General features: G+C 43.3%; 1 protein-coding gene across 2 annotated transcripts in view; it reads right to left on the reverse strand.

Annotated features, from left to right (window-relative positions):
• The window catches only part of SOX5 (SRY-box transcription factor 5), an 860,916-nt gene that overhangs the window by 606,285 nt on the left and 230,546 nt on the right, over positions 1-24,085 (reverse strand). For both annotated transcript variants that reach the window (XM_030214565.1, XM_030214564.1), the window contains exon 4: positions 6,000-6,210. In XM_030214565.1, the coding sequence (XP_030070425.1) occupies positions 6,000-6,210 (211 nt within the window). The remainder of the gene's footprint in view (positions 1-5,999; positions 6,211-24,085) is intronic.

Raw genomic sequence — 24,085 nt, forward strand, 5'->3', positions numbered from 1 at the left:
TTCATCAGAACATGTATGGGTATTTAAAATTAGTTTTTGGGATTGAGATTTGATACTCCAAGATAGATAAGAAGAGGGTATGGTTTTGATTCTTTGAAGAGCATGGAAGTGATTGACATATCCAGTGAGGAATGCAAAATCATATATAGAGCAAATACCATCTCTGGAGGTCAATTGTTGGATCACAGGGGTGGTCATCTGCTTACATATCTATTTTAAGCAGAACTACAGCATTTGTTGGGGGAGACTGGATAAGAACTAGATAGTTTTAGAGCCCATCTCTTAGGGACTAAGGCTGCAATTTACACTGCAGAATTGGGATTACTTGTGTGGTTATCAGTAGGTGGAAATCAGAAGTGTCTGAATGCTATGTCAGGCTGGGGTTTAATGGCCCTTAAGGACAGTTACTAATCTTGTGTCAATCCCAGTCTCATCCTTATAGAACACAGCTGCATTTGAACCTGCAAGGAGTGTTGGTGGCATGGTTCAGCCAGAAAACAGCAGGAGAAGGGGATGACACAAACCGCACCCAGCCTCTGTTGAGATGGAACTTTGTTCCAATGGCTTTGTTTCTCTGATCAGGATTGCCCAATTCATTTATTTTAGAAATACTGCACCAGGCACACTTGTTTCTTACCTTCATGTGGAAGTTCGCATGTGACCCCTGAGGCAGGTGGCTGTTCACATTCAAAAACTCTGGTGCTTTCATTAAAGGATTCTCATCTCTTTATAGAGGCTGGGGTGTGGTTTGTGTCATCCTCTACTCCTGCTGTTTTCTGGCTTTTACTTAGAGGTGACTACCTAATTGTTTGTTTTGGATATGCTGCCCTGGTTCATCTCAAACTGGCTTCGGGAGCTTAAGCAAACATTTTGTTGGTCCACTTAGACAGCAATGATTTAGGTTAATCGGACAGGATTAATAGAAGAGTTTCACTGAGATGTTATAAAAGGATTTCTTACCAATGAGGAGGTGGTTAACAAGGGCAATTTTGTAATTTGCAGAACCCATAGTTGATAAAAATGATTATAGTTAAGTCAATAGACAAATTAGGATATGGTTGCAAGTTCATGGTTGGACTAATGGGTAAATTAAGGGCACAGTTAGAGCTGATTGAGTGTATATATAATATATTTGTATTAACTGATAATTAATAATATCCAGGAGGCTTTATAAAAAATGGTAATCCTATTAAGTTAATGAGTTGCACTTTATATGAGGGGGTCCAGAGTAGAGGTGAGGAAGTTTAGCAAGTCACTTGATTGTAGGCCAGCTCTTTGTAAACCATTGGAACAATGAGAGGTTATTGCAATGGGTGACAAGAGGCCAAGTGTGGTCAGATATTGTCCCCAAATAAAAACCACAGTTGGATTACAGAAGGAGCCTGGATCCAAGGAGATAAACTCCAGGCAGTAGCAAATACTCTGGATGAACTAGAGAAGACTCATTTCACATGAACTTGATTGACATAGCTCCCAAACCTTGGTTATAGAGGTAGGTATGTTAGTTGGCTCTGGAGGCGGCTGCATTTATCACAGGTGTGGCTAACTGGAAGTTGTTGCAAGGTCCATCAATCAATGAATGGTTAAATAGAATTTGGAATGGAAAGATTAACTGCCTTGAAAAATGTTGCAGAAAAATATATGAAGAAATTATATTTAATATTAAGTAGTGTTTAAGTAACAAAAGCAAGAATAATATGGAAATTAAATGATTGCCTAAAGAGACAGCAAGCCTGCAATTAGGGAAAGGGGAAATTGAGATAAAAAAAAGAGAAAAAAGCTGAATGTTCTTTTATATGTGTTCATGTTTTAGAAGCTATAAATTAGCAGCTTTTTTTTTTTTTTTTTTTTTTTTTAGAAAATCATAATGGTTGGAGAAAAGGGGCATGTTGAAATAGGACCTCCTTTTAATGGACATGTATAAATCCAGTGCTTGTTTACCACAAAGGCCTCCTTTTTGTCAGGCACATCACTTTCTCATCTCTGCAACTTCCTAACTTTTGTTCACGAGTTTTCTATTAGAGAAAAAAAATGTCTGCTCTATTCTTGTTTTTCTAGATGGAGAAGAAACAAAGCTATGAATATGGCACCCTCATAATGATTTAACAAGTGCTTAATGAAATTTTCATCACAACCTGCTGTTCATTTTAATGGCCTCTGAAAAACAATGGAACAATAGCTAGAGGGAAAAAAAGATTTTCCATGGCATACATTTGTAAGCCCAACATTCAGTTGCTTTCTCTTTTTTCGCCTCTCTATTTCAAAGAGCTGTAGATCTTTTGTTTGTGCATTTTCACTTTGGCAGAGCTCAGATAATGCATAGAATCTAGCCATTCTAACATCTAAGTGTAACCTTTGCTAATGGAGTCTCTGGAGCATGTACAGCCTTCAACTCAATGCTGTATCCTTATACATTGCCAATTGTTTTTCTTCTTCTTTCTCCACAACCTTGTGTTCATTCTTTACTTTCTTTTCAGACACACACATATGGTTTGGCCTGTTTGGAAAATGTCATTTTGGCAAAGAAGCTAACTAGATCATTAAATTCAAGAAAGTCTTTTCAAAACAAGCAGAACATTTCATATTTTACAAATATGCTGTATTAAGATTATTTACCTGAATGTAATTTTTTGATGGATTTGTCATGATCTGTTCTTTGGTTGATGTTCAAGTTTGTAAATGATTTACCCAATAAAATATGCTGTATTTGTGGTTCTGGGAAATATGCATGTTGCATCTAGCTGTACTGCATATGTACAGTGGGGCTTGCTCCATGGTAATAGCTGGCAGTAATGATTGACGCTGTCATGCCCTGAAATAGTGGCAGCAGAAGAATGGCCCACAGGGGTTGGCAAAGAGGCATCAGCAGCCAGGGATAGTCTGTGAAAGATGCAAGGCCATATGCAGAGACTCATTGTGGGGCATCATTGCATAAGTCAGTATGGGTCGAAAAGTACAGCTGAAGAGAGGGGCCATGTACAAAAAACACAGTTGCTCAGTGATAGGGCTAGTCCTGACAATAGCAGAAATATTATTGACTAGTGAGGCCTGAAACAGAGGGACTGGGAGTGAAAGATCATAAGTACATAAGTAATGCCACACTGGGAAAAGACCAAGGGTCCATCGAGCATATCATCCTATCCACGACAGCGGCCAATCCAGGCCAAGGGCACCTGGCAAGCTTCCCAAACGTACAAACATTCTATACATGTTATTCCTGTAATTGTGGATTTTTCCCAAGTCCATTTAGTAGCGGTTTATGGACTTGTCCTTTAGGAAACCGTCTAACCCCTTTTTAAACTCTGCCAAGCTAACCGCCTTCACCACGTTCTCCGGCAACAAATTCCAGAGTTTAATTATGAGTTGGGTGAAGAAAAAGTTTCTCCGATTTGTTTTAAATTTACTACACTGTAGTTTCATCGCATGCCCCCTAGTCCTAGTATTTTTGGAAAGCATGAACAGGCGCTTCACATCCACCTGTTCTACTCCACTCATTATTTTATATACCTCTATTATGTCTCCCCTCAGCCGTCTCTTCTCCAAGCTGAAAAGCCCTAGTCTCCTTAGTCTTTCTTCATAGGGAAGTCATCCCATCCCCGCTATCATTTTAGTCGCCCTTCGCTGCATCAGGACAAGGGGGCTGGCACAGAGACAAGGTGTTGGAGGAAGATCAGCCTGTTGAGGCTTGAATTGAGAAAGTAGAGGCAAGAGTTAGATTGGCCTGGAGGGGTTGACATACATGCATTGATTGTGGGAAGATCAGCCACATGATTAAGGTGAGACAACTAAACTTTGTAAAGAAGCAGCAATTGAAGACAGACACTGACTCACCATGGGGAAAAGTAAATGGGGGGAGACGGTCAGAGAGAACAAAACTGGTGGTGAGTTTGAGTTCAAAGAAGCTACGTTTGCAGGAAGAAATAGGGAGAAGACAGAGTGACAGAGAGAGTAAAGAAAGAAAGAGCTAAAGCAAAGAAAGAGTGGAGAGTGTTAGGTGGGGAGTAGATAAAGGGGAGAGAAAAACTGAAGGGATGCAGATAAAGTAAGGCTGGTGAGAAGACAGATAAAAGAGACTGGATGGGGGATACAATTATAACATAGAATGAGACAGTGGCTGGAAAGAAAGAGACCGATTGACTGAAATGAGAATCTGTGAATGTGCGTGAGAGAGAAGGTGGTGGACAGAAATGAGAGAGAGCAAGGGTGGCAGAGGGAAAGGAGAAAGAGTGAGAGAGGCTGATGTGAGAAAAAAAAAGTGAAGAGGAAAGTAGGGGAGAGGAGATGGAGGCTAGCAGGGCAAAGACTGCAGGGAGATGAGGTAGAAATCCTATATTTAAAGAGACTTTGTTGCTATAGAAGTTTGACTATGACTGTAACTCTTCAGTGGGTTTCAGTTAGTTTTATTAATAATTCTTTCTGAAGTCAGAAAATCAATGCCCTATTTGTCTGCTTATTGCTTGTATGTGTATATTCTTTTTTATGTACCTATTTATGGATTTTGGTGAAAGTATTACAAGCCATTTGTGCAGGAAATTAGTATTTTATACATATAGAAATAGACATTTATAAAATTACTTGAATGTATGCACACACAAAAGTACACACTACCAATACATAGCACATACCCTCTCTGCGTAAAATGAAGTCTTTTTACTTTCACAGAAGCCTTTGGTTCCTCCTCTTCCTAACCTTTATCTATTTGTCCTGCTTCATTTTGCCTCTAGTTTCTCCTCCCCCCCCTCCTTACTTTTCACCTATATTTTAAGTTGTAAACCACATAATCATCACTGACTCTCTTGCGGTATATCAGGCAATAGATATAGATTCATACACACACAGGTCACTGTTGAACCGGTGGTGGTGGAGAGTATTTTTAAAATGTTGACAGTCGCTGGCTAAATTAGATACGGATATTCAATGGCGGGTCATGTCCAAGCACCGGCACTACATATTTGGGCATATCTGCAAGTACTAGTCACTGTCACTTATCTAGGTCCCAGCCTATATTCAGCCAGGATGAGGATAAGAACACATATGGCTCCTGCCTGGCTGAATACTGGCCTGGACCCAGACAAGAGGATCACCTAAGCTGCCTTAAGCAGTTCATGTGGCAGATCTTCTACTCCCCCTCCCCATTGCCTTCCACTCCTCCCCGATTCTGATCCCCCCGATTCTCCATCCAAAGCCCACATCCGATTCTGATCCCTCCAATTCTCCATCCAAACCTCCCCCCCCCCCCCAATTCCAATTCCAACCCCCTACTCCCCTTTCAAGTTACCATTGATTCCAATCCCCCTGACCCCTTTTGTAAGGTGCCCCTGAACCAAAGCCATACCCCACTTGACCCCCAGATGCTCTAACATTCCCAGCACTTATCTGGAGATGATACCTAGTGGCCTAGTGAGCCGGTAAGGGAGAGACCCCCTTCTGCTCCTGCCCCATTTAGCTCTATTCAAAAATAGTGGTGCTGACCCCTAGCAGAATCCTTGTGGTACTAATGCTAGGATTCCACCTAGGGGTAGTACCACAAGACTACCATTAGAGGTCAGTGCCACCATTGTTTCCATAGAATTGCATTATATTTCTTTTATTAAACAGGTGCAACACATGCACTTATGTGTCTTCACAGCCTAGGCACCCTGATATAAAATTAGTGTCTATAGGTACCTAGAGCTGCCAAATATATTTCATTAATATGAAAACTCCCTTATTTTAAATACGTGAAGAAGGTTTATAAAAGAATACAGGAAAAATACCAAATCAATTTTGTCCCTGTCATTCACAAAGACCTACTCATGGAATAACACTGTAAGCCAAAATTTAATGCATTCTTCAAGCTATTGTATTATTATATTATAGACCCATTTTAGTAACAATAGGCATGAGAAGAAGTTGAATGTAAGACTACAACAAGATTTTACAGTTAGAATCATTCAAAGCAATAATACTTTATTTTTAATTATATGAAAAGAAAATTTGAACTATTTCATAATCCTTACCTTCAGGTTCACTTTTGATTAGCTCCTCCATCTTTCTCTGCTTTAAGGTGTCCACAACATCTGCTAAACTACCCTTGCGCCTTTCAGGAGTACCTAAGGTTAAACAGCACAATGATTCACCACTCTGACGGCCACTTTCTTCTGCCTTCATAGGTGAGGTAGCTGAATTGTGTATGGCAAATGGAGACATAATTTTATTGCCATCAATTTCCTGAAAGGAAACACAGAAAGGATTATATTACATTATTACAATTCTTATAGCCCGCTACTTCTTTAATTTGGTTCATTGCAGATTATACACAAGAAGTCCTGGACAATACCATGGAGATGCAATAATATGTGAATTAATCTTTTAGCCCCAATATCCACTGAAAACCAATGAGTTCCTGAAACAGAATAAGCTATCTTTCAACTCCCTTTAGCAATAATAATGCACACTTTTATCACATGACATGCATAACTGTAACATGATGTATGCTGGTTTAAGTCAATCACATTCATAGTCTTCATTCAAAATACCAATCACCACATTCTATGAGTTCATATGACCATAAAACACCAACTCTTAGATCTTTACATTTTCTTCTAAGATTCAGTTTAAAATTGTATCAACGGTATACCAGAGATAGGGGAAGGAGAGATTCAGGGGGCAGTGGTGCTATGGCCTCTGGGCATGGCCTGAAGTATGTAGTGGAGAACCAGGGATGTCAGAATAGAAATTTCTGGTCCAAATTTAAAAGCCCTTTCCACTTGCTGCTGCTGCCTCTCTGGGCCTGTAGCGGCAGCAATAATAAAAGTAAGTGGAACGAATACCATGAAGCCTTTGACCTCTGGGATCTCAAAGGCCCAGAAAGTATGACTCAGAGGGAGCAGGGCATGCAGGGCCTTTAAGAGTATAGAAGCCCAAAGGCTCCACAGCACACTTTTATTACCACCTCTGCCATTGTCATGGCTCTAAATGGGCTGCAGCAGGAGACAGACAGTGTGTGTGTGTGTGTGTGTGTGTGTGTGTGTGTGTGTGTGTGTGTGTGTGTGTGTGTGTGTGTGTGTGTGTGTGTGTGTGTGTGTGTGTGTGTGAGGGGGGGTAGAAGGAAATGATGGACTGGAGGGGGGCATAGGGAAGAGAGACAGAGAAGAAAGAGAAGTTAGACACAAGGTAAGTGATGAATAAGGAGACAGAGGACAAATGCAGGACACAGAGGAGGAAGGAACAGGGAGACAAATGGGGATGCTGGATGAGGGCAGAGGAAGAGGAGGAAGGGGATAGGCTTGATGCTGGGGCTGGTAGAAGGTGATTAGAGGCCAACTAAGGGGATGGGGGTGGCTAATATTGAGAAAAGGGTATGATGCTGGGGCTGGGAGGAGAAGAATAGGGGATGACATAGGATCTGGGCATGGGAGAAGAGGACTAGAGAGAAAAAGAATAAGTTGGATATAACCTAGGCAGGAAGTGAGAGAAGTAGATGTAAAGCTGGCAGGTTGGTGAAAGTTTGAAAGAGGGAGACAACTAGAGGGTGAGGAGGAGGGCTGAAATTTTAATTTTTAGACAGGTAGAAAAGAAAGATATGGAAGAAAAAGCTGAAACAAAGAATATTTAATTGATGTAAAGAGGAAATGGAAGTAGACAACAGTAAAAATGTAAAATGGATCAGGAACCCTGGAAATTGAAGACAAACAGTGGGAGACATTTAAAAAAGCCAGAGACCAGCACAATTGGGAAAAATAAAAATGTCCAGACAACAAAGATTAAAAAAATGTATTTTATTCTGCCTTTAGTAAATTGGAATGTCAGCTTTGAGAAATGTGCATCTCTGATGTCTTTGTATTTTGGATAATCATCCAGCAAAACAAAAAGAAAGGAATGTGCACCTCACAAACAGTTAACCTGAAGAAATGTATAACATATTAAAAATCATACACAAATTTCATTCATATTACAGCTTTGCATTTTGTGTGAAATAATATGCATTTGTCTTTGTATTTTGCTCAGCACAGAAGGAAATATATTTCTGTGTCTATACCTCTAAGAATTGCACTGCACATACAGTCTTGACTTTTTGGGGTTGCAGTTCAATTTTTGTCAGCATATATTTCTAGTCCCTTCATCTCTATAGCCTGTACTTTGCAAATGTAATCAATGTGAATTATTTCCTAGCATAAATTTTTGATGTACAAATCTGTAGAAGTCTATCTTGTTCAGTTTCACCAGTTGTAGGTGTATTGGTTTTCAGGAAACTGCTGCAAATATTTCTAGTGCTACCTTTTCAAAGGTAAGACTGATGGTGTAATGGTATGAGATCAACTGGGCTACTTTTGGAGATGAATGGTAGACTCGGTGGATCCTGGTATGACTTAGCACTATTTTTCTTGCGTTCTTTTGGCAGTTTTGTGATAGGCTCTGAATGGAAATTTTGAAGAGTTTTCTGTATTACTTAATATGTACCTGACAGGTGGCACTAGAGAGAATCTATGTTACTGCTACTAAGGTGACACCAACATTAAAATATAAAAGTTTCATATTAAGAGTATGGGGGTCAATATTCAAAGCATTTTAACTGGGCAGGAGAGGCTCAGGAAAAATTAGTTCTTACCTGATAATTTTCTTTCCATTAGTCCCAACAGATCAATCCAGAGACTTGTGGGTTGTGTCCCTCTACCAGCAAGTGGAAATAGAGAGAACCTCCGAGGTTTGCTATATGTGGACCTGTGCAGCCAACTGAACCTCAGTATGAACAATACCAAAGCAGTGGAATGGAAACAACAGAAAACTCTCCTGACATTGTCAGACCAATTGCCCAACATACTTCCACCACTTCTATATTTATTTATTTATTTTATTAATCAAACGAAGGAACATTCAGAACAACGGAACCCGAAAAAAAAAAAAAAACTAACCAACCGAAACAAAACCGCAGACAGTAAACCCAGGGGTGCCTCTGGATTGATCTGTTGGGACTAATGGAAAGAAAATTATCAGGTAAGAATGAATTTTTCCTTTCATGGCGTCCCACAGATCAATCCAGAGACTTGTGGGATGTACCCAAGAAGTCCTCAAGTAGTGCGGGACACCCCCAACCCGGCAGAAATCACCGATGAGCCAAACACCGCATCTTGACGAGCTGCCACATCCACCCAATAATGACGGGTGAACATATGGACCAAAGCTCATGTAGCGGCTCTGCAGATTTCTTCCAGAGAAACCAAACGGGACTCTGCATAGGAAGAAGCTTGAGCTCGCGTAGAATAAGCATGAGCTTGCAAAGGGGCTTGCTTGCCCAATGCCACGTATGCCGAAGAGAAGGCCTCCCGCAACCAACGGGCTATGGTGTCCTTGGACGCCATATGACCCTTCTTACTGCCTTCAAAAAGGACAAAGAGATGGTCAGAAAGACAAAATTCATTCGTGACCTCCAAATACCTGAGAAGAGCCCGTCTCATGTCGAGGTAGCGAAGAGCCCAGAATTGCTCAGGGTAATCTTCCCGGCGGAAGGCCGGCAAATGCAGGCACTGCCCCAAGTGGAAACGAGAAATCACCTTGGGCAAAAACGAAGGAACTGTCTTAATCGATACCCCCGCCTCTGTAAAACGCAGGAAGTGCTCTCTGCAAGAAAGGGCCTGCAACTCTGAAATTCTCCGAGCAGAAGTAATAGTTACTAGGAAAATTGCATTCAAGGTGAGATCCTTAATCGTAATCCCGATAAGGGTTCGAAAGGAGGACGCTGAAGCGCTTTGAGACCTAGATTAAGGTTCCAGGATGGCAGAACTGGCATGTCAGTGAGGAGAGCGCAAATGATTTATGCCCCTCAAGAAATGAACCACATCCGGGTGGGAGGCGATGGACACCCCCCTGAAGCCAGCCTCTAAAACATGCCAGAGCTGCCACCTTAAGAGAACTCAACGGGAGTGATTTTTGTACAGCCTCCTGAAGAAACGCGAGGATAACCGATACCAAAGCTGAAGCTGCTGACAATCCCGAACTCGCACACCACAAATCGAAGGTACGCCACACCCTAGCATAAGCTATCGAGGTGGATCTTTTCCGAGCCTACAGCATCGTAGTGATAACCGCGTCTGGATACCCTTTTCTTCTCAACCTCGCCCTTTCAAGGGCCAGGCCGTAAGACCTGCGCTGGTAGCAGAAAAGGATGATGGAACAGAAGCCTGATCACATCTGCGTACCAAGGTCGTCTGGGCCAATCCGGGGCCAATAGGATCACTGGACCGGGATGACTGGCAATGCAAGTCAGTAACCTGCCCACCATTGGCCACGGGGGAAAGGCATAGAGCAGGCCCCTGGGCCAAGGTTGAAGAAGGGCATTAATGCCTTCTGAGCCCAGCTCTCATCTCCTGCTGAAGAAATGGGGAACCTTCACATTGAATGCGGTGGCCATTAAGTCCATCTCTGGCATCCCCAACGGGCAGTTATCTGATCGAAGGCCAGAGGGGAGAGTTCCACTCCCCCGGCTCCAACTGGTGGCGACTGAGAGAGTCCGCTTGCACATTCTGTGACCCCGCTATATGAGCCCAACGGCAGATCAGAGCTGCCTCGCGCGCTAAGGGTGCACTCCTGGTGCCCCCCTGATGGTTTACATAGGCGATCGCCGTCGCATTGTCCAAAAGAACTTGAACTGGGCAACCACGGAGAAGATACAGACTCTCAAAGGGCCAGACGAATCGCCCGTAACTCCAAGCGGTTGATAGACCATGACGCCTCCGTTGAAATCCAAACGCCCTGGGCCATCTGTTGAAGGCAATGAGCCCCCCAGCCAGACAGTGACACATCCGTGGTCACTATCTTCCAGTCCGGGGTTGCCAGAGGAATGCAAGACACCAGATTCTTTTGAATGAACCACCAGTGCATGATTGTGTGAAGACGGCCTCTTGTCTGTCAACCGCCACGTGCAGAGCGAGTAGCGCCTGAGAGGAAAAAATGGTGCCCGCAAACACGTGCTGCACTAACTGCCCCGAGGAAACTGCCAAAACTATCCCCTGTGCTTCCGACTCACCCGATGCCTGTGGGGAACCCCCGTCACGCTGAACATCTGCTGTGGGCTGACAGCAGCACAACTCACACTCCCCTGATGCTGCTCTCTGGCCCCCACACCGAGAGCAGCACTTAGCCATTTCAGAAGGCACTAACATGCTCCACAAACGCCTGCCCCAAAACTGACTCGGCAGAACATCTAGTTCCTCCGTATGATTAAACAAAAACAAAGTCTCTTACCTTTTTTTTGTCAGGAGAGAAAGGAAACACCCGATCAGGCCAACAGCCCCGGGCGACGGAGGAAAGGTAGGGGGAGACCGGGAGGGACCTGGCACCACCAGGTGTACACCACAAGCTGCAAACAGCCACTCAACCCCTGTCTGTGCTAAACTAGGCCCAAAGGACACCAGTAGCCAGATCAAACCAGAGCTGCACAGAGATGTCCCTCCACCTGCTAGATAGAGAGAATACTGAATAATGTAGCGTTTCTTTGCTGTAAAGCTGTTACAGAGAACTGAATTTTCTTTAACTGAGAAGCAGTATATTTTTGAAATTTTGTTGACTGGGCTTTAATTGGCCCAGGTGTTCATTTCCTTTAGAGTGTACTAGGTTTGCCCCCAGTCTTAGCCAGGGAGAAAAGAGACAGATCTCTTTGTTGAGGCTCGGTGAATTATATGTTCTGATCGTCCCAAGTACTTTTTAGAAAGTAAACAAATATTTAGTTAGTGTTATAATTGATCTATATTTCAGCTACCTGTTGTTTGCGGACTGCACATTTTTTTGTGCATTGTTCAATATATTTTTACGGCAATAAACAATTGTTTATTGCCTCTGCCTGTCTGGACTGATAAAGAATACTGGTGGTTTGTGTGTTGGGTCTGTGAGTGCTTTCTGGGAACCTGAGCTATGCTGGGGACTGACCCTCTCAGTGACTGCGGGGTAACCTCAGGAAGTTGAGTAGGCGTTTTGTGACATCGACTCTAACTAGTCATTCCCTAATCAGTTAGAGTCAATGTCAGGAGAAGTTCAGAGGCAGAGTTTGGGCAGAGCTACTACTTACCCAGTTTGCGGCGATGTTCTAGCACTGAGTATCAGGGGTTAACATAGCCTATTGAGGGGCCACCCCTCTCGCTCTCTCCCGCAGACGCGGTGCACCCACAGTGTACAGCGCCGGGGCCCTCAGCACCCATCGCCACGGCCACCCCGCGTCGTCGCTCGAGCCTTCAAACCTCCTCCTCGCCCCGTTGCCGGAACCATTGAGAGGGAACTGTGCTCTACAGGACGGGGCGCCCCTCACAAGAGTTCGGGGACAGGGAGGAGGGCCGTCTGGGCACCTGCCTGCCCATTCGGTTCTCTCCCCCGCCCCCTCCGCCCATCCGCAGGGTGCATCTGTCCAGCGCACCGGGTCCGCCGCACAGGGGCCCCTTCTCCCTTCATCCCCAGGTCGATTGAGTGATCATCGTGGATTAGTTGTTTCAATTTAAGTGGGAGGTCTTAATCTATTTAAATAGTGCTCTGTGGGTGTCTCAACAGGACTGTTTATTAGCATTGAACTGATGCATACTGAACTGATGCATACTGTATGTAATTGAACTGAAAGGAATTGGATTTGAACTATACTGTGTGTTCTACAAATATATACACGTTTGTCACCTTATCGTTTTTTGGGGGTATCTGTTTTCAGCATATAGCTTGATACATTAAAGAGCATTACGGAGTGGAGTTTTTTTGAGCCATATGATGGTGCACGGGCCCACGCCTTATAGTCTGAATTCTTGGGCTGGCTGGGTGGCGTTACTGATGCATGGCTTGCTTGGCTGTTTGGGTGGCAGCGGGAGTATTAATTGATTTTTGTATGCAGCTTTTGTGCTGCCGAGTTAGATTTTCTTATCTAATTTGAAAGCTTGAGTGGATTATTAGTTAACATTTAATGCTAAGAATTGTAGAGTGATGCACTTGGGGTGCAGAAACCTGAAAGAGAGATACTGAATAGGAGGGGAGAGATTAGTAATCTCGACTCAGGAGAGAGACATTGGGGTTTTGGTGTCTGAGGATCTGAAGGTGAAGAAACAATGCGACAAGGCAACGGCCGTGGCCAGAAGGATGCTAGGCGGCATAGAGAGGGGCATAACCAGCAGAAGAAAGGAGGTGTTGATGCCCTTCTACAAATCGTTGGTGAGGCCCCACTTGGAGTATTGTGTTCAGTTTTGGAGGCCGTATCTTGCTAAAGATGTAAAAAGACTGGAAGCAGTGCAAAGAAAAGCTAAAAAAATGGTATGGGGTTTGCGTTGCAAATCTTACGAGGAGAGACTTGCTGACCTGAATATGTATACCTTGGAGGAAAGGAGAAATAGGGGTGACATGATACAGACGTTCAAATATTTGAAAAATTAATCTTCAAATGAACCTTTTCCGGAGACGGGAAGGCGGTAGAACTAGAGGACATGAGTTGAGGTTGAAGGAGGGCAGACTCAGGACTCATGTCAAGAAGAAGCATTTTTTCACGGAGAGGGTGGTAGATATGTGAAATGCCCTCCCGCAGGAGATGGTGGAGATGAAAACGGTAATGGAATTCAAACATGCATGGGATAAACACAAAGGAATCCTGTTTAGAAGGAATGGTTCCGCAGAATATTAGTAGAGATTGGGTGGCAACGCCAGTAACTGGGAAACAAAAAGGGAACTGGGCAGACTTCTATGGTCTATGCTCTGATCATGACTGAATTGATAGGGATGGGCTGGAGTATAAATTTTAAGGGGCTCCGACATTAGCTTCAGAACTTAGTACAAGAACAGTGCTGGGCAAACTTCTACAGTCTGTGCCCTGAGAAAGGCAAGGACAAATCAAACTCGGGTATACATATAAAGTATCACATACCGTGTAAAATTAGTTTATCTTGTTGGGCAGACTGGATGGGCCACAAAGGTCTTTATCTGCCGTCATTTACTATGTTACTATTAGGAAAGGAATGTAAAACAAAAATGAGGATGTTATAATGCCTTTGTACTGTTCCATGGTGTGACCGCACCTCGAATATTGTGTTCAATTCTGATCGCAGCATCTCATAAAAGATATAGTGGAATTAGAAAAGGTACAGAGAAGGGTGACAAAAATGATAAACAGGATGGGAACATTTCCCTATGAGGAAAGGCTGAAGCGGCTAGGGCTCTTCAGCTTGGAGAAAAGACGGCTGAGGGGAGATATGATAGAGGTCTATAAAATAATGAGAGGAGTGGAACGGGTAGACGTGAATCACTTCTTTACTTTTTCCAAAAATACTAGGACTAGGGGGCATGCAATGAAGCTACAAAGTAGTAAATTTAAAATGAATCAGAGAACATTTTCATCACTCAACGTGTAATTAAACTCTGGAATTTGTTGCAAGAGAATGTAGTAAAAGCAGTTAACTTAGGGGGGTTTAAACAAGGTTTGCATAACTTCCTAAAAGAAAAGTCCATTGAGCATTATTAAAATGGACTTGGGGAAAAGCCACTGCTTATTTCTAGGATAAGCAGCATAAAATGTATTGTACTTCTTGCGATCTTGCCAGGTACTTGTGATCTGGATTGGCCACTGTTAGAAACAGGATGCTGGGCTTGATGGACCTTCGGTCTGTCCCAGTATGGCAATACTTATGTACTAAATGCTTCCATCTTTCTTTAAGGTTGGTTTCACATGCTTATTGGAAGGCTGATGACCATTACTCAGTACTGTCCAAAATACACACTTTTCTCCTGATGATTTACTTCTTCCTTACACTACACCTACCATGGTGATTTTAGAAGCCCTATTTGTGATTCATACATGTAAATACAGGCATCTGCATGTGTATCTCAGCTACATCTAGAAAACTAGATTTTAGAAAGCCAGGATTTACACATGTAAATCTGCAATAAACAAATTTGGCCAAGGGACATTGCTTTTCAGTATCCTTTGGGAGGGATTAGTGAAGAGGCATGCATGTCTATGATCTCCAAGATCAACACTGATATTTGCAGTTGCTCCCGGGGATATGCAGGTTTCCAAAATGGCAACCATATGCATATAGATTCTGAAATAGCAGCATACATATGTAGGTGCTGACACAACATGTATGTTGCCACACTGTCCCAATCGATGCTACTGCCGCCACATATAGCTTGGACATAATATGCATTCCTACATGTATTTTAGAATAGTTTCTACGCTGGCAGATCCTTTTTGAAATTATTACAGGAATATGATACATCCCAACCTGAACATCAGGTCTGAGGGGTAGCCTAGTGGTTAGTGAAGTGGACTGTAAACCAAGGGACCCAGGTTCAAATCCTACTTTATTTCTTTTTATTTGTATTTCCTTGGTATGCCCAGCTCTTATGTAAACTACATAGAGCTCACTTAAGGGTATCTGCAGGATATAAGAAATAAGAAACAAATAAAAGAATTTCAATTCCTACTTTCTAAAATCTGCCTTATTTTTTTTTTATAACGGTAAGCACTTTCTTTTCTACCTCAGCCTTGTTTTGGAATGCATTTAACAGTGTGTAATATGCACATTTTAAAGAGAAGCATGATGTAGTTAAAATATGCAGATTTATGGGTTTTTTAAAGCTATATTAGGTGTATACCGAACATTCGGATTTGATTTGGCCTCAAATAGAGCCCTGAATATTCAGCCAAATAGCGATTTAAATTAGAATACAAATAATCTAGGACTCTACAGTGCTAAATCCTTCTGAAATAAACACTTCACCTCTGATTTCACATTGCTTCTTTTATTATTTGTTATGCTAAAACTCAATGCTATTATACATATTCAGTTCGTATTCAGCCGAATAATATTTTTCATTATTTGTATTCGGACGAATAGTAAAATATGTTATTCGGGACAGCTCTACTATGTACAAATGTAAACTAAGGAAGAGAATTCATTAACTGCTAGCAAAGACTTAAGAAGAATTAAGGACAACAAAATAGGCTGCAGGCACACCTGTAAAACAGGGCATGACAAGTATTTCTTGATAAAAGAACGATCTTGCCATGAGGAGCTCTCTACTAGATGACTATGAGTAGTTTTCTTGTTTTAGCATAGTGAATCCTAAATGAAATAGTACCACAAACATAAAACAGAATTCACTTCTAAATTTTTAGTTATGCCGTTTCATTTTATCATGCACTACAACATAACATAAAACTAAATGGGAAAAAAAACTACATTAGAGCAACAAAAAAAAGTTGAAATGAAACAAAATGAAATGAACATTTTCTGTTTGTACACCATTGAATGTAATATTATATGTTGAGGCTAATAAGAAAATTTACTAGTGATGTGATCTTTAGGGAGTAAGGGCAAGATGAGTCAAGAGTGTGATTATTATCTCTATAGTGATAACTGGCCACTAATGATAACCTTTGATGGTCCAAACCTCCTGTGCCAGGTTCTCTGCCACTATCTTGAGGCCTTGGATTTCAATTAAAGTCTACATCCAAATAAACTATGGGTTCCTCAGAGAAAGGTGTTTTAGAGTGTTCATATCATGGTTCTCATCAAGTGGGCAAGGTCCACAGATCTGAAAGCAGCACCCCAGGTGTGGAAAGGAGGCAGGGTCTTCTGTCTATTACAGTCATTTTCCCTTTGGGGTGAGCCCTCTAGTGCTGGTGGCTGATAGAACTTAGCTGTTCAAACCCCATTACCTAAGGTGGGATGTCAGATGCCAGGGGAGCCCGGCAAAAAAAGCAGAGAGCCTAAGTACAGAGAATCTCAACAGAAGGACTTAGAATGGATACAAGGCTGGAACTTGACAGGAATCTAGCAAACAGTTAAGACAGCTTCTGCAGAGAAGAAATGGAAATGCAGCATGGGAGCCAGAGCACTAGACCACACAGCAAGGTCTGGGTTTATATACACACCCTAGAAAGGAAAAAGATGGCCTCTGAAAGGAAGTGGTAGGTATAGAGCAGCCAGTAAATATAGTGAAACCTACTGACACCTGATGGCTGGAGGTCACCAGTACTGAGTCATCTACATGACTATCAGATGCCCTAGGTGAACCTTCAGTCATTTGCCCCCCACATGAACAGCTCATGACCTACCCCTTTCAGTTTACCATATTTCGTTCCCCTCTCTACACCCCCACCCCTCAGGTGGCCAGTATATTCCCCCCAAGATGTCCAGCATCTCCCTATATCCTTTCTACCCCCATCTCACCACCCCCTCCTCAGTTGGACAGCATTTGCTCTCCCATTCCCTTCCCTACTCTGACCCCACATCCAGAATATCTCCATTTCCCTCCCCACTTCCATGCCTCTCACCACCATATCCCTACTTCCTTCCATGTTAGCCCCAAAGTTAAATATGAGTGAGAGCTGTACAGTCCTATAAGTACAGGCCTATACTGAAGTGATGTCTTATCTCATCCCCCTCCAATAAAAAGTCTGCTTCAGAGGGAGGAAGATAGAGCCCTTGAGGAATTCTCTCTTCATTAAGCTTTGGGACTGGAGCAGATGATATGGGGGGTGGGGGGGGCAGGACAGGACAACAATGGCAATAGGGTGATGTTCTGCCCTCATGTTCATGGAGGCAGGATGCATTGTTATGTATATTTAGTATGATTATTATTTGTATTTAATTGCATTGTCTGTGTAATAGATAGACCTATGTACTGGGGCTTCCCCCCCCCCCCCCCCATTAGTTCACAGTTCCCTGTGACTCCTTCTGAGGGTGTATTCTTGCTCTCTATGTGTATTGTGAGCTTTCCCTGTTGGCTCTTTGTCAGGGCCAGGGGCCAGCCCTCACTCTCTGCTCCCGGATCCTGGGGGCTGCGCGAAAGAGTACCAGTCTTCCTAGCATACCTTTGTGATCAACAGCTGTTCTAGGGGCTGATCCCTTCATAACCTATTGTGATTCTATCAAAATTCTTCACTATTTTTCCCCAAAGCATTTGTTCCCAATTCTTTATCAATATTCCCTCACTTCCCCCCTTTGAGTATAACAGCTTTTCCTCTCTGTAATTGGATTGATTTTTTTTTTTCTGTGATGAAGATCCAATGGATCTAAGACTCAATTTGCTACATGGAGCTTCAAGCACCTATTCCTTTTGGAGAGCCAAACTGTCACCCACATTGAATTGAGATTTAGGCCGGTGGTGTTGGTCTGCAAACTTCTTTTGTTGTACTACCACTCTCTCCATGCTGGAATTCACCTGCTTCCAGACGTCCTTGGGTTCCTGAACAGAATCATCAGATGAAAAAGCTTCATCTTCCCTGTCAACTGCACAGGTGAATTAGGCCCACCTAAGTTCTCCCTGGGCACATCTCAATTGGAAACCCTGATAGAGTAATCTTAGGCTTTTATTCTCTTATGCTGCTTTCAGGGCATAAAGAGAAAATAGATAGATAGATAGATAGATAGATAGATAGATAGATAGATAGATAGATAGATAGATAGATAGATAGATAGATAGATAGATAGATAGATAGATAATTTGTTGAAAAAGTAAGCCTTTCCATTTCAGCACTGAAATACAAGACATCAACTGTTTAAAATTTAGAGAATAATCATTGTAACTATTTTGGTGAACTTATCCAAATAAAAGGTTAATATTTCTCATTAGAGTGGAAATTAATCAAACAACAGAGATTTAATTTCAATTAGCAACTAGCTGTTATTTTCTTAAGTATTTATATATAAATATTTCTTTTATGAAAGCTCTTTTTAACAAAGTATCCTAAAAATGCCTGGAGGCCTTAACAAAAAAACGAGATAGTCAGTCAGTCTTAAATACCATCTCTCCTCTAGGCAGCAATTTCCACAGATAAAGAGGTCACCACTGTTTAACAGTGTGCTGCCACATTAATTTAGTATGACAAGATAAAGCAGTAATCTCTGTTCGAAGAGGTTGCAAGCTGCCTGCTATCCAGGGACATACTCCAGTCAATTTGCTCTGTATATCACTTTATACAATTGCCATGACAAAGCCGCCTGAGTTCTCTCATGTAAATCTGTCTCTTTCTCTGACAACTTAACTGCCAGTCAGACGGCACTGGATCATTAGTAAACTACACAAGCATACAGTTTTACACTTGCAAGGAGGCTTACAAGTTCCCTTACCATAGCCCCCAAAAGAAGATATTTATAGCTTGGTCAATCCATTGATTCCACTTTCATATCAGCTTGTATTTTCAGTTTGTCATGCTATATTGTCAATGGGGGTGATTAAACAGATGTTTCATAGTTTAAAATTTGTGTTCTTAAGAGTAAAAGTTTTGAAGCTTTCTGTGAAAGGTTTTGACTAAAGATTATCTCTGAGAAAGATGAAGAGAACATGTTTATTAACATAAATCTCACAATAAAACTATACTGGTCGATATGTATGTGACAGTGAACAACATTCTTTTTTAAGCACTTTTACCAGCTAAGGCCCAGATGCACAAAACCTAACGAGCCCACAACTTGCGTTTTAAACTGGTTCCAGCCAGTTTAAAACGCAAGTAGTTCACCCCGGGCATGCACTACGGGCATTTTCCCTGCCACGGTAGCAGGCAACGAAAACGGAATGCAAATGATTGAAAAGCTATTATAATGAGCTGCACTACCGTTGCAGCCCATTATAATGAGATGCACTACCGTTTTTCCGATTCCCTTACCATAGGAACCCTAACGAGATGTCTGACCTCTTGTTAGGGCTCCTGTGAGGGAATCGGAAAGGAAAAGGGCCCCCAAAAAAGGTAAAAAAGAAAAAAAAAGCAGGGAGCGCATGTGAGGTGCGTCCTTTAAGGACGTACTCTCCCTGCGCTTCTGAGAGACATCTTTTTTTTCGCATTTTTTTTTTAGCTCTGCCGGCGCTGGTGTTTTTTCCCCCCTTCTATTTTGTCTTCGCCGCCCCTCCACAGCAAAACTTTTATGTTTTCCTGGTTGCCGGAGAATCGGGACGTCCCTTTAGATTAGGCTCCTCTTCCTGGTCTCTTCAGCCAATCAGAGCGCGTTTCGCTGACAACAGCCAGCTAAGCCCGCTTTGATTGGCTGAAGAGACCAGGAAGAGGAGCCTAATCTAAAGGGATGTCCCGATTCTCCGACTCAGGTACCAAAGGACTAGAGAATGCAAGTGAGCTACAACGAGTAGCTCATTTGCATTCCCTATCGTTGATGCATTCCCGTTCCCTACCGATTCGCTATGGTATGTCTTTAACGCATCTGGGCCTCAGTTAGACTCAATGCCGTGCCATGTCTGGGCACCAGCATCAAATATCCAGGTCTGACTGGCCTGGCTCCTGGTCACCGGGACTTATGTAGGTCCAGGTGGATATTCAGTGGGGACCCAGATATGACATTTATGTGGGTCCCAGCTGCATATTAGCTGGGACATGCATAAGGGGATGTGTTATGTCCTTTCTAACCCCTCCCCCCTACACAGATTCTGATTCCCCCGCAAAGAACAGTAACCTCTTTCTTTTCTCTTCCCCCACTCTAGATGAACAATGTCCTCCTCCAGTAGCCCCCTACCCCCAGTAGGCTTGTCTCAGGCTTTCCTTTTAAATCCCCTTTTGGTCAAGTGGTCTTCAGTGATGCCCAGTCACTCCTGCCCAGGCTGACTCCAGTGTTAAAATGGCTGCAGCAACTTCAAGTGGCAGTCTAGCAGTAGTGCAGTAGTACTGCAAGTTTACCACTAGAGGTCGAAGCAGCCAATTTGATGCTGGAGCTGGCATGGGCAGGAGTGACTGGGCATTAATCCTGACCCAAAGACCACCTGACCATCAAGGAGTGGAAAGTTAGGTAGAATGCTACCAGAGAGGGATTTTGGCCATTGAGGAGGTACGAAGGGGAGAGCACAGGCAGCTTCAAGCCAGTACCTAGAAACTATGCAGGTGTTGGCTGATATTCAGTGTTGGCACCCACATAGGTAACCAGCCAAATTTGGAACTGCTATTTATGCTGTCCTTGATGCTCAGTTATCTATGTGAGCACTGGCACTGAATATTGCTGGCATTCGCTTACCTGCTGGCGCTTCCCTGACTTTGCCCCATAATACCCCTCTTCTGCTCACTTCCTAAATGGCTGGTTAGTTTCAATATTCAGCAGCACTGCCCCGTTAAGTGCAGCTGAATATCGGTGGCCGGTTTGCTTAGCATGATTTAAGTGGCCAGGAGCCTGTCCTGCCCCTTTAAATCACTTTGCATATCGAGCATATAAAATAATTTAAGTGAAGACATTTAGGGGCCTTTCGCTTAAGTGTGGTAAAGGTTTGCACTTACTACACGATAAGTGCTCAAATTATTGCACATTATCCCCCAGATTCTATAAACGGCGACTAAAGTTCCATGTGCAAATCAGACATGGGCATTTGCACCAGGTTTTAGCTGGCATAAATGATTGCGTCTAAATTTTAGTGAGAGAACGGCCACTGCACATATTCTATAAACCTCACTGAGATGAGGTTTATAGAATAGCACTAAGCACGGTTTTTTTTTAGCACCAATTCTTTTAGGTGCCATTTACAGAATTTAGTTCTATAAGGTCAATTCTATAACAGGTTGCCCACATAAGGGCATCTGTAAGTGGCAAAGTGCATAAAAGCAAGGGGGCATACACATGGGTGGGCAGGGTACCCACTTACATTAGATTACATTAGAACTGTGTTTGGAACCTGGGCCAAGTGACTTAATCCAACCAACTTGGTTACACAGAATTTGGTGAGTCTGGTGTCTGTCATAAAGGTATGCTTATTATTATTATTTGTTACACTTTCCCACCTATTTGCAGGCTCAATGTGGCTTACATAGTACTGTAGAGGCAATCGCCAATACCGGTTATAACAAATACAAAGTGAGGTTGTGGTAAAGTAAAGTTCATGTGTGACAGACACATTGGGGAATTGTAAGAAGAGTTAAGTTATGTCCAGTATGAGCTCTGGTTTTGTTGTGTTGCTGGGTTAAGGCATTTAATTTGGATCGTTAGGGTATGCCTTTTTGAACAAGTTAGTTTTTAGTAATTTCCAGAATTTCAGGTGGTTATGTGTTGTTTTCACGGCTTTTGGAATTGCGTTCCATAGTTGTGTGCTTATATAGGAGAAGCTGGATGCATAGGTTGATTTCTATTTGCCAGAGTTCGCCGGTTTTGTTTTTCATCGATAATGGAAAAATAAGCCGGCCATCCCGAACCCGGCGAAATCCAAGGCATTTGGTCGTGGGAGGAGCCAGCATTGTAGTGCACTGGTCCCCCTGACATGCCAGGACACCAACTGGGCACCCTAGGGATCAGTGCGGTGGACTTCAGAAAAAGCTCCCACATGCATAGCTCCCTTACTTTGGGTGCTGAGCCCCCCAAACCTCCCCCCCAAAAAAACCCACTACCCACAAATGTACAACACTACCATAGCTCTTAGGGGTGAAGGGGGCAACTACATGTGGGTACAGTGGGTTTTGGAGGGCTCCCATTTACCAAAACAAGTGTTACAGGTAGGGGGGATGGGCCTGGGTCCGCCTGCCTTAAGTGCACTACGGTACCCACTAAAAGTGCTCCAGGGACCTGCATACACGCAGGCCTCTAGGACTTGTTGCTGCTGTATAACCTTGGCACACCAGTTGACACCTGAAGACTAATCTCTTTGAAAAAGTCCTTTATTTGAATAAGCACGTTTACTCACAGTTAACTGCAGATCAGAGGTTGTGTCCCACTGGCAAAGAGTCTCCCTGATACTGAGATTAGCAATAGGTCAGAGCTGGCAGAATGGTGTACAATGCCCTCTTTCAGCAACATTCAAGGTAATAACTAAGTTCCCTAATGTGGGTAACACATGAAAGGGATCTAAAACTGGCTTACAAAAAATGGCCACTACCTCATGGACTACCGGAAACAAAACTGGACACACTCTGACCCAGTTAGCAGGGGGAAAAGCACCATGGGAGTACAGCCCACTATCCTACACCCACCACAATGCATTGCTGATGTGACTCTGCAGTGCATCTAACAGAAAAGGTGTCACACTCACCCGAGATCCACATCACAACCAGGGAAAGGCTGTCAGAGGATAGAACTCATTCTGCTGTCATGGAGGTGGGTACGGCATTTGAGGCTGGTATAGAGGCTGGCAAAATATGTTTATAATTGTGTTTTTTAGTGTGGGAGGGGGTTGGTGACCACTGGGGGAGTACGGGGAGGTCATCCCCGATTCCTTCCAGTGGTCATCTGGTCAGTTGTGGTACCTTTTTGAGGCTTGGTCGTGAAAATAAAAGGACCAAGTAAACCCGGCGAAATACTGATGAACGCCGCTTTTTTTTCCATTATCCGCGAAAGCCAGCCATCTGGTAGCCACACCCATGCCCGCCCATGTCCCGCCTTCGCTACACCACCGACATATCCCCGTGAACTTTCACCGGCAAGGCAATGGGAAAGCGGCGATGCTGTCAAAAACGCTGCTTTCGATTATACCGATTTGGCCTTGATTGGATAAAGACTTGACTAGTGTGGTCATCCAGTGGCATACTAAGGGGGGGGGGCGGTGGGGGCGACCCGCCCCAGGTGCACACCGCTGGGGGGGGTGCTGCGCCGGTCAGCTTCGTTGTTTCCATGCTCCCTCTGCCCCGGGTTACTTCCTGTTCCGGGGCAGAGGGAGCATGGAAACAACGAAGCTGAGCGGCGTGCACCCAGGGGGGGGGGTGACGAGGGGGTTCGCGCTGCACCGGGGGGGGGGGGGGGCAGGGCGCATCGGCGACCGCCCCGGGTGTCAGCGCCCCTAGGAATGCCACTGGGGTCATCATTAGGTTGAAAAGGAGTGGTGATAGTGGTGATCCTTGAGGTACTCCACAGTCTGCTTTCCATGGTGATGATATATTCAAATTTGATTTCACTTGATATGTTCTACTGGTTAGGAAACCCTTGATCCAGCTAAGTACACTTCCACCAATCCCGAAATATTCTAGGATGCTTAGTAGTATGTTGTGATTTACCATGTCGAATGCACTAGACATGTCGAATTGTAGGAGAAGTACGCTTTTGCCTGTTTCAATCTCTTGTTTGAATTTGGCTAAGAGAGTAATTAGAACTGTTTTGGTGCTGTGGTTGGAGCTGAATCCTGATTGTAATTCGTGCAGTATTGTGAATTTGTTTATGTAGTCAGTTAGTTG

Source organism: Microcaecilia unicolor, chromosome 9 (assembly GCF_901765095.1).
Source record: "Microcaecilia unicolor chromosome 9, aMicUni1.1, whole genome shotgun sequence".
In the NCBI taxonomy this organism is placed as follows: Eukaryota; Metazoa; Chordata; class Amphibia; order Gymnophiona; family Siphonopidae; genus Microcaecilia; species Microcaecilia unicolor.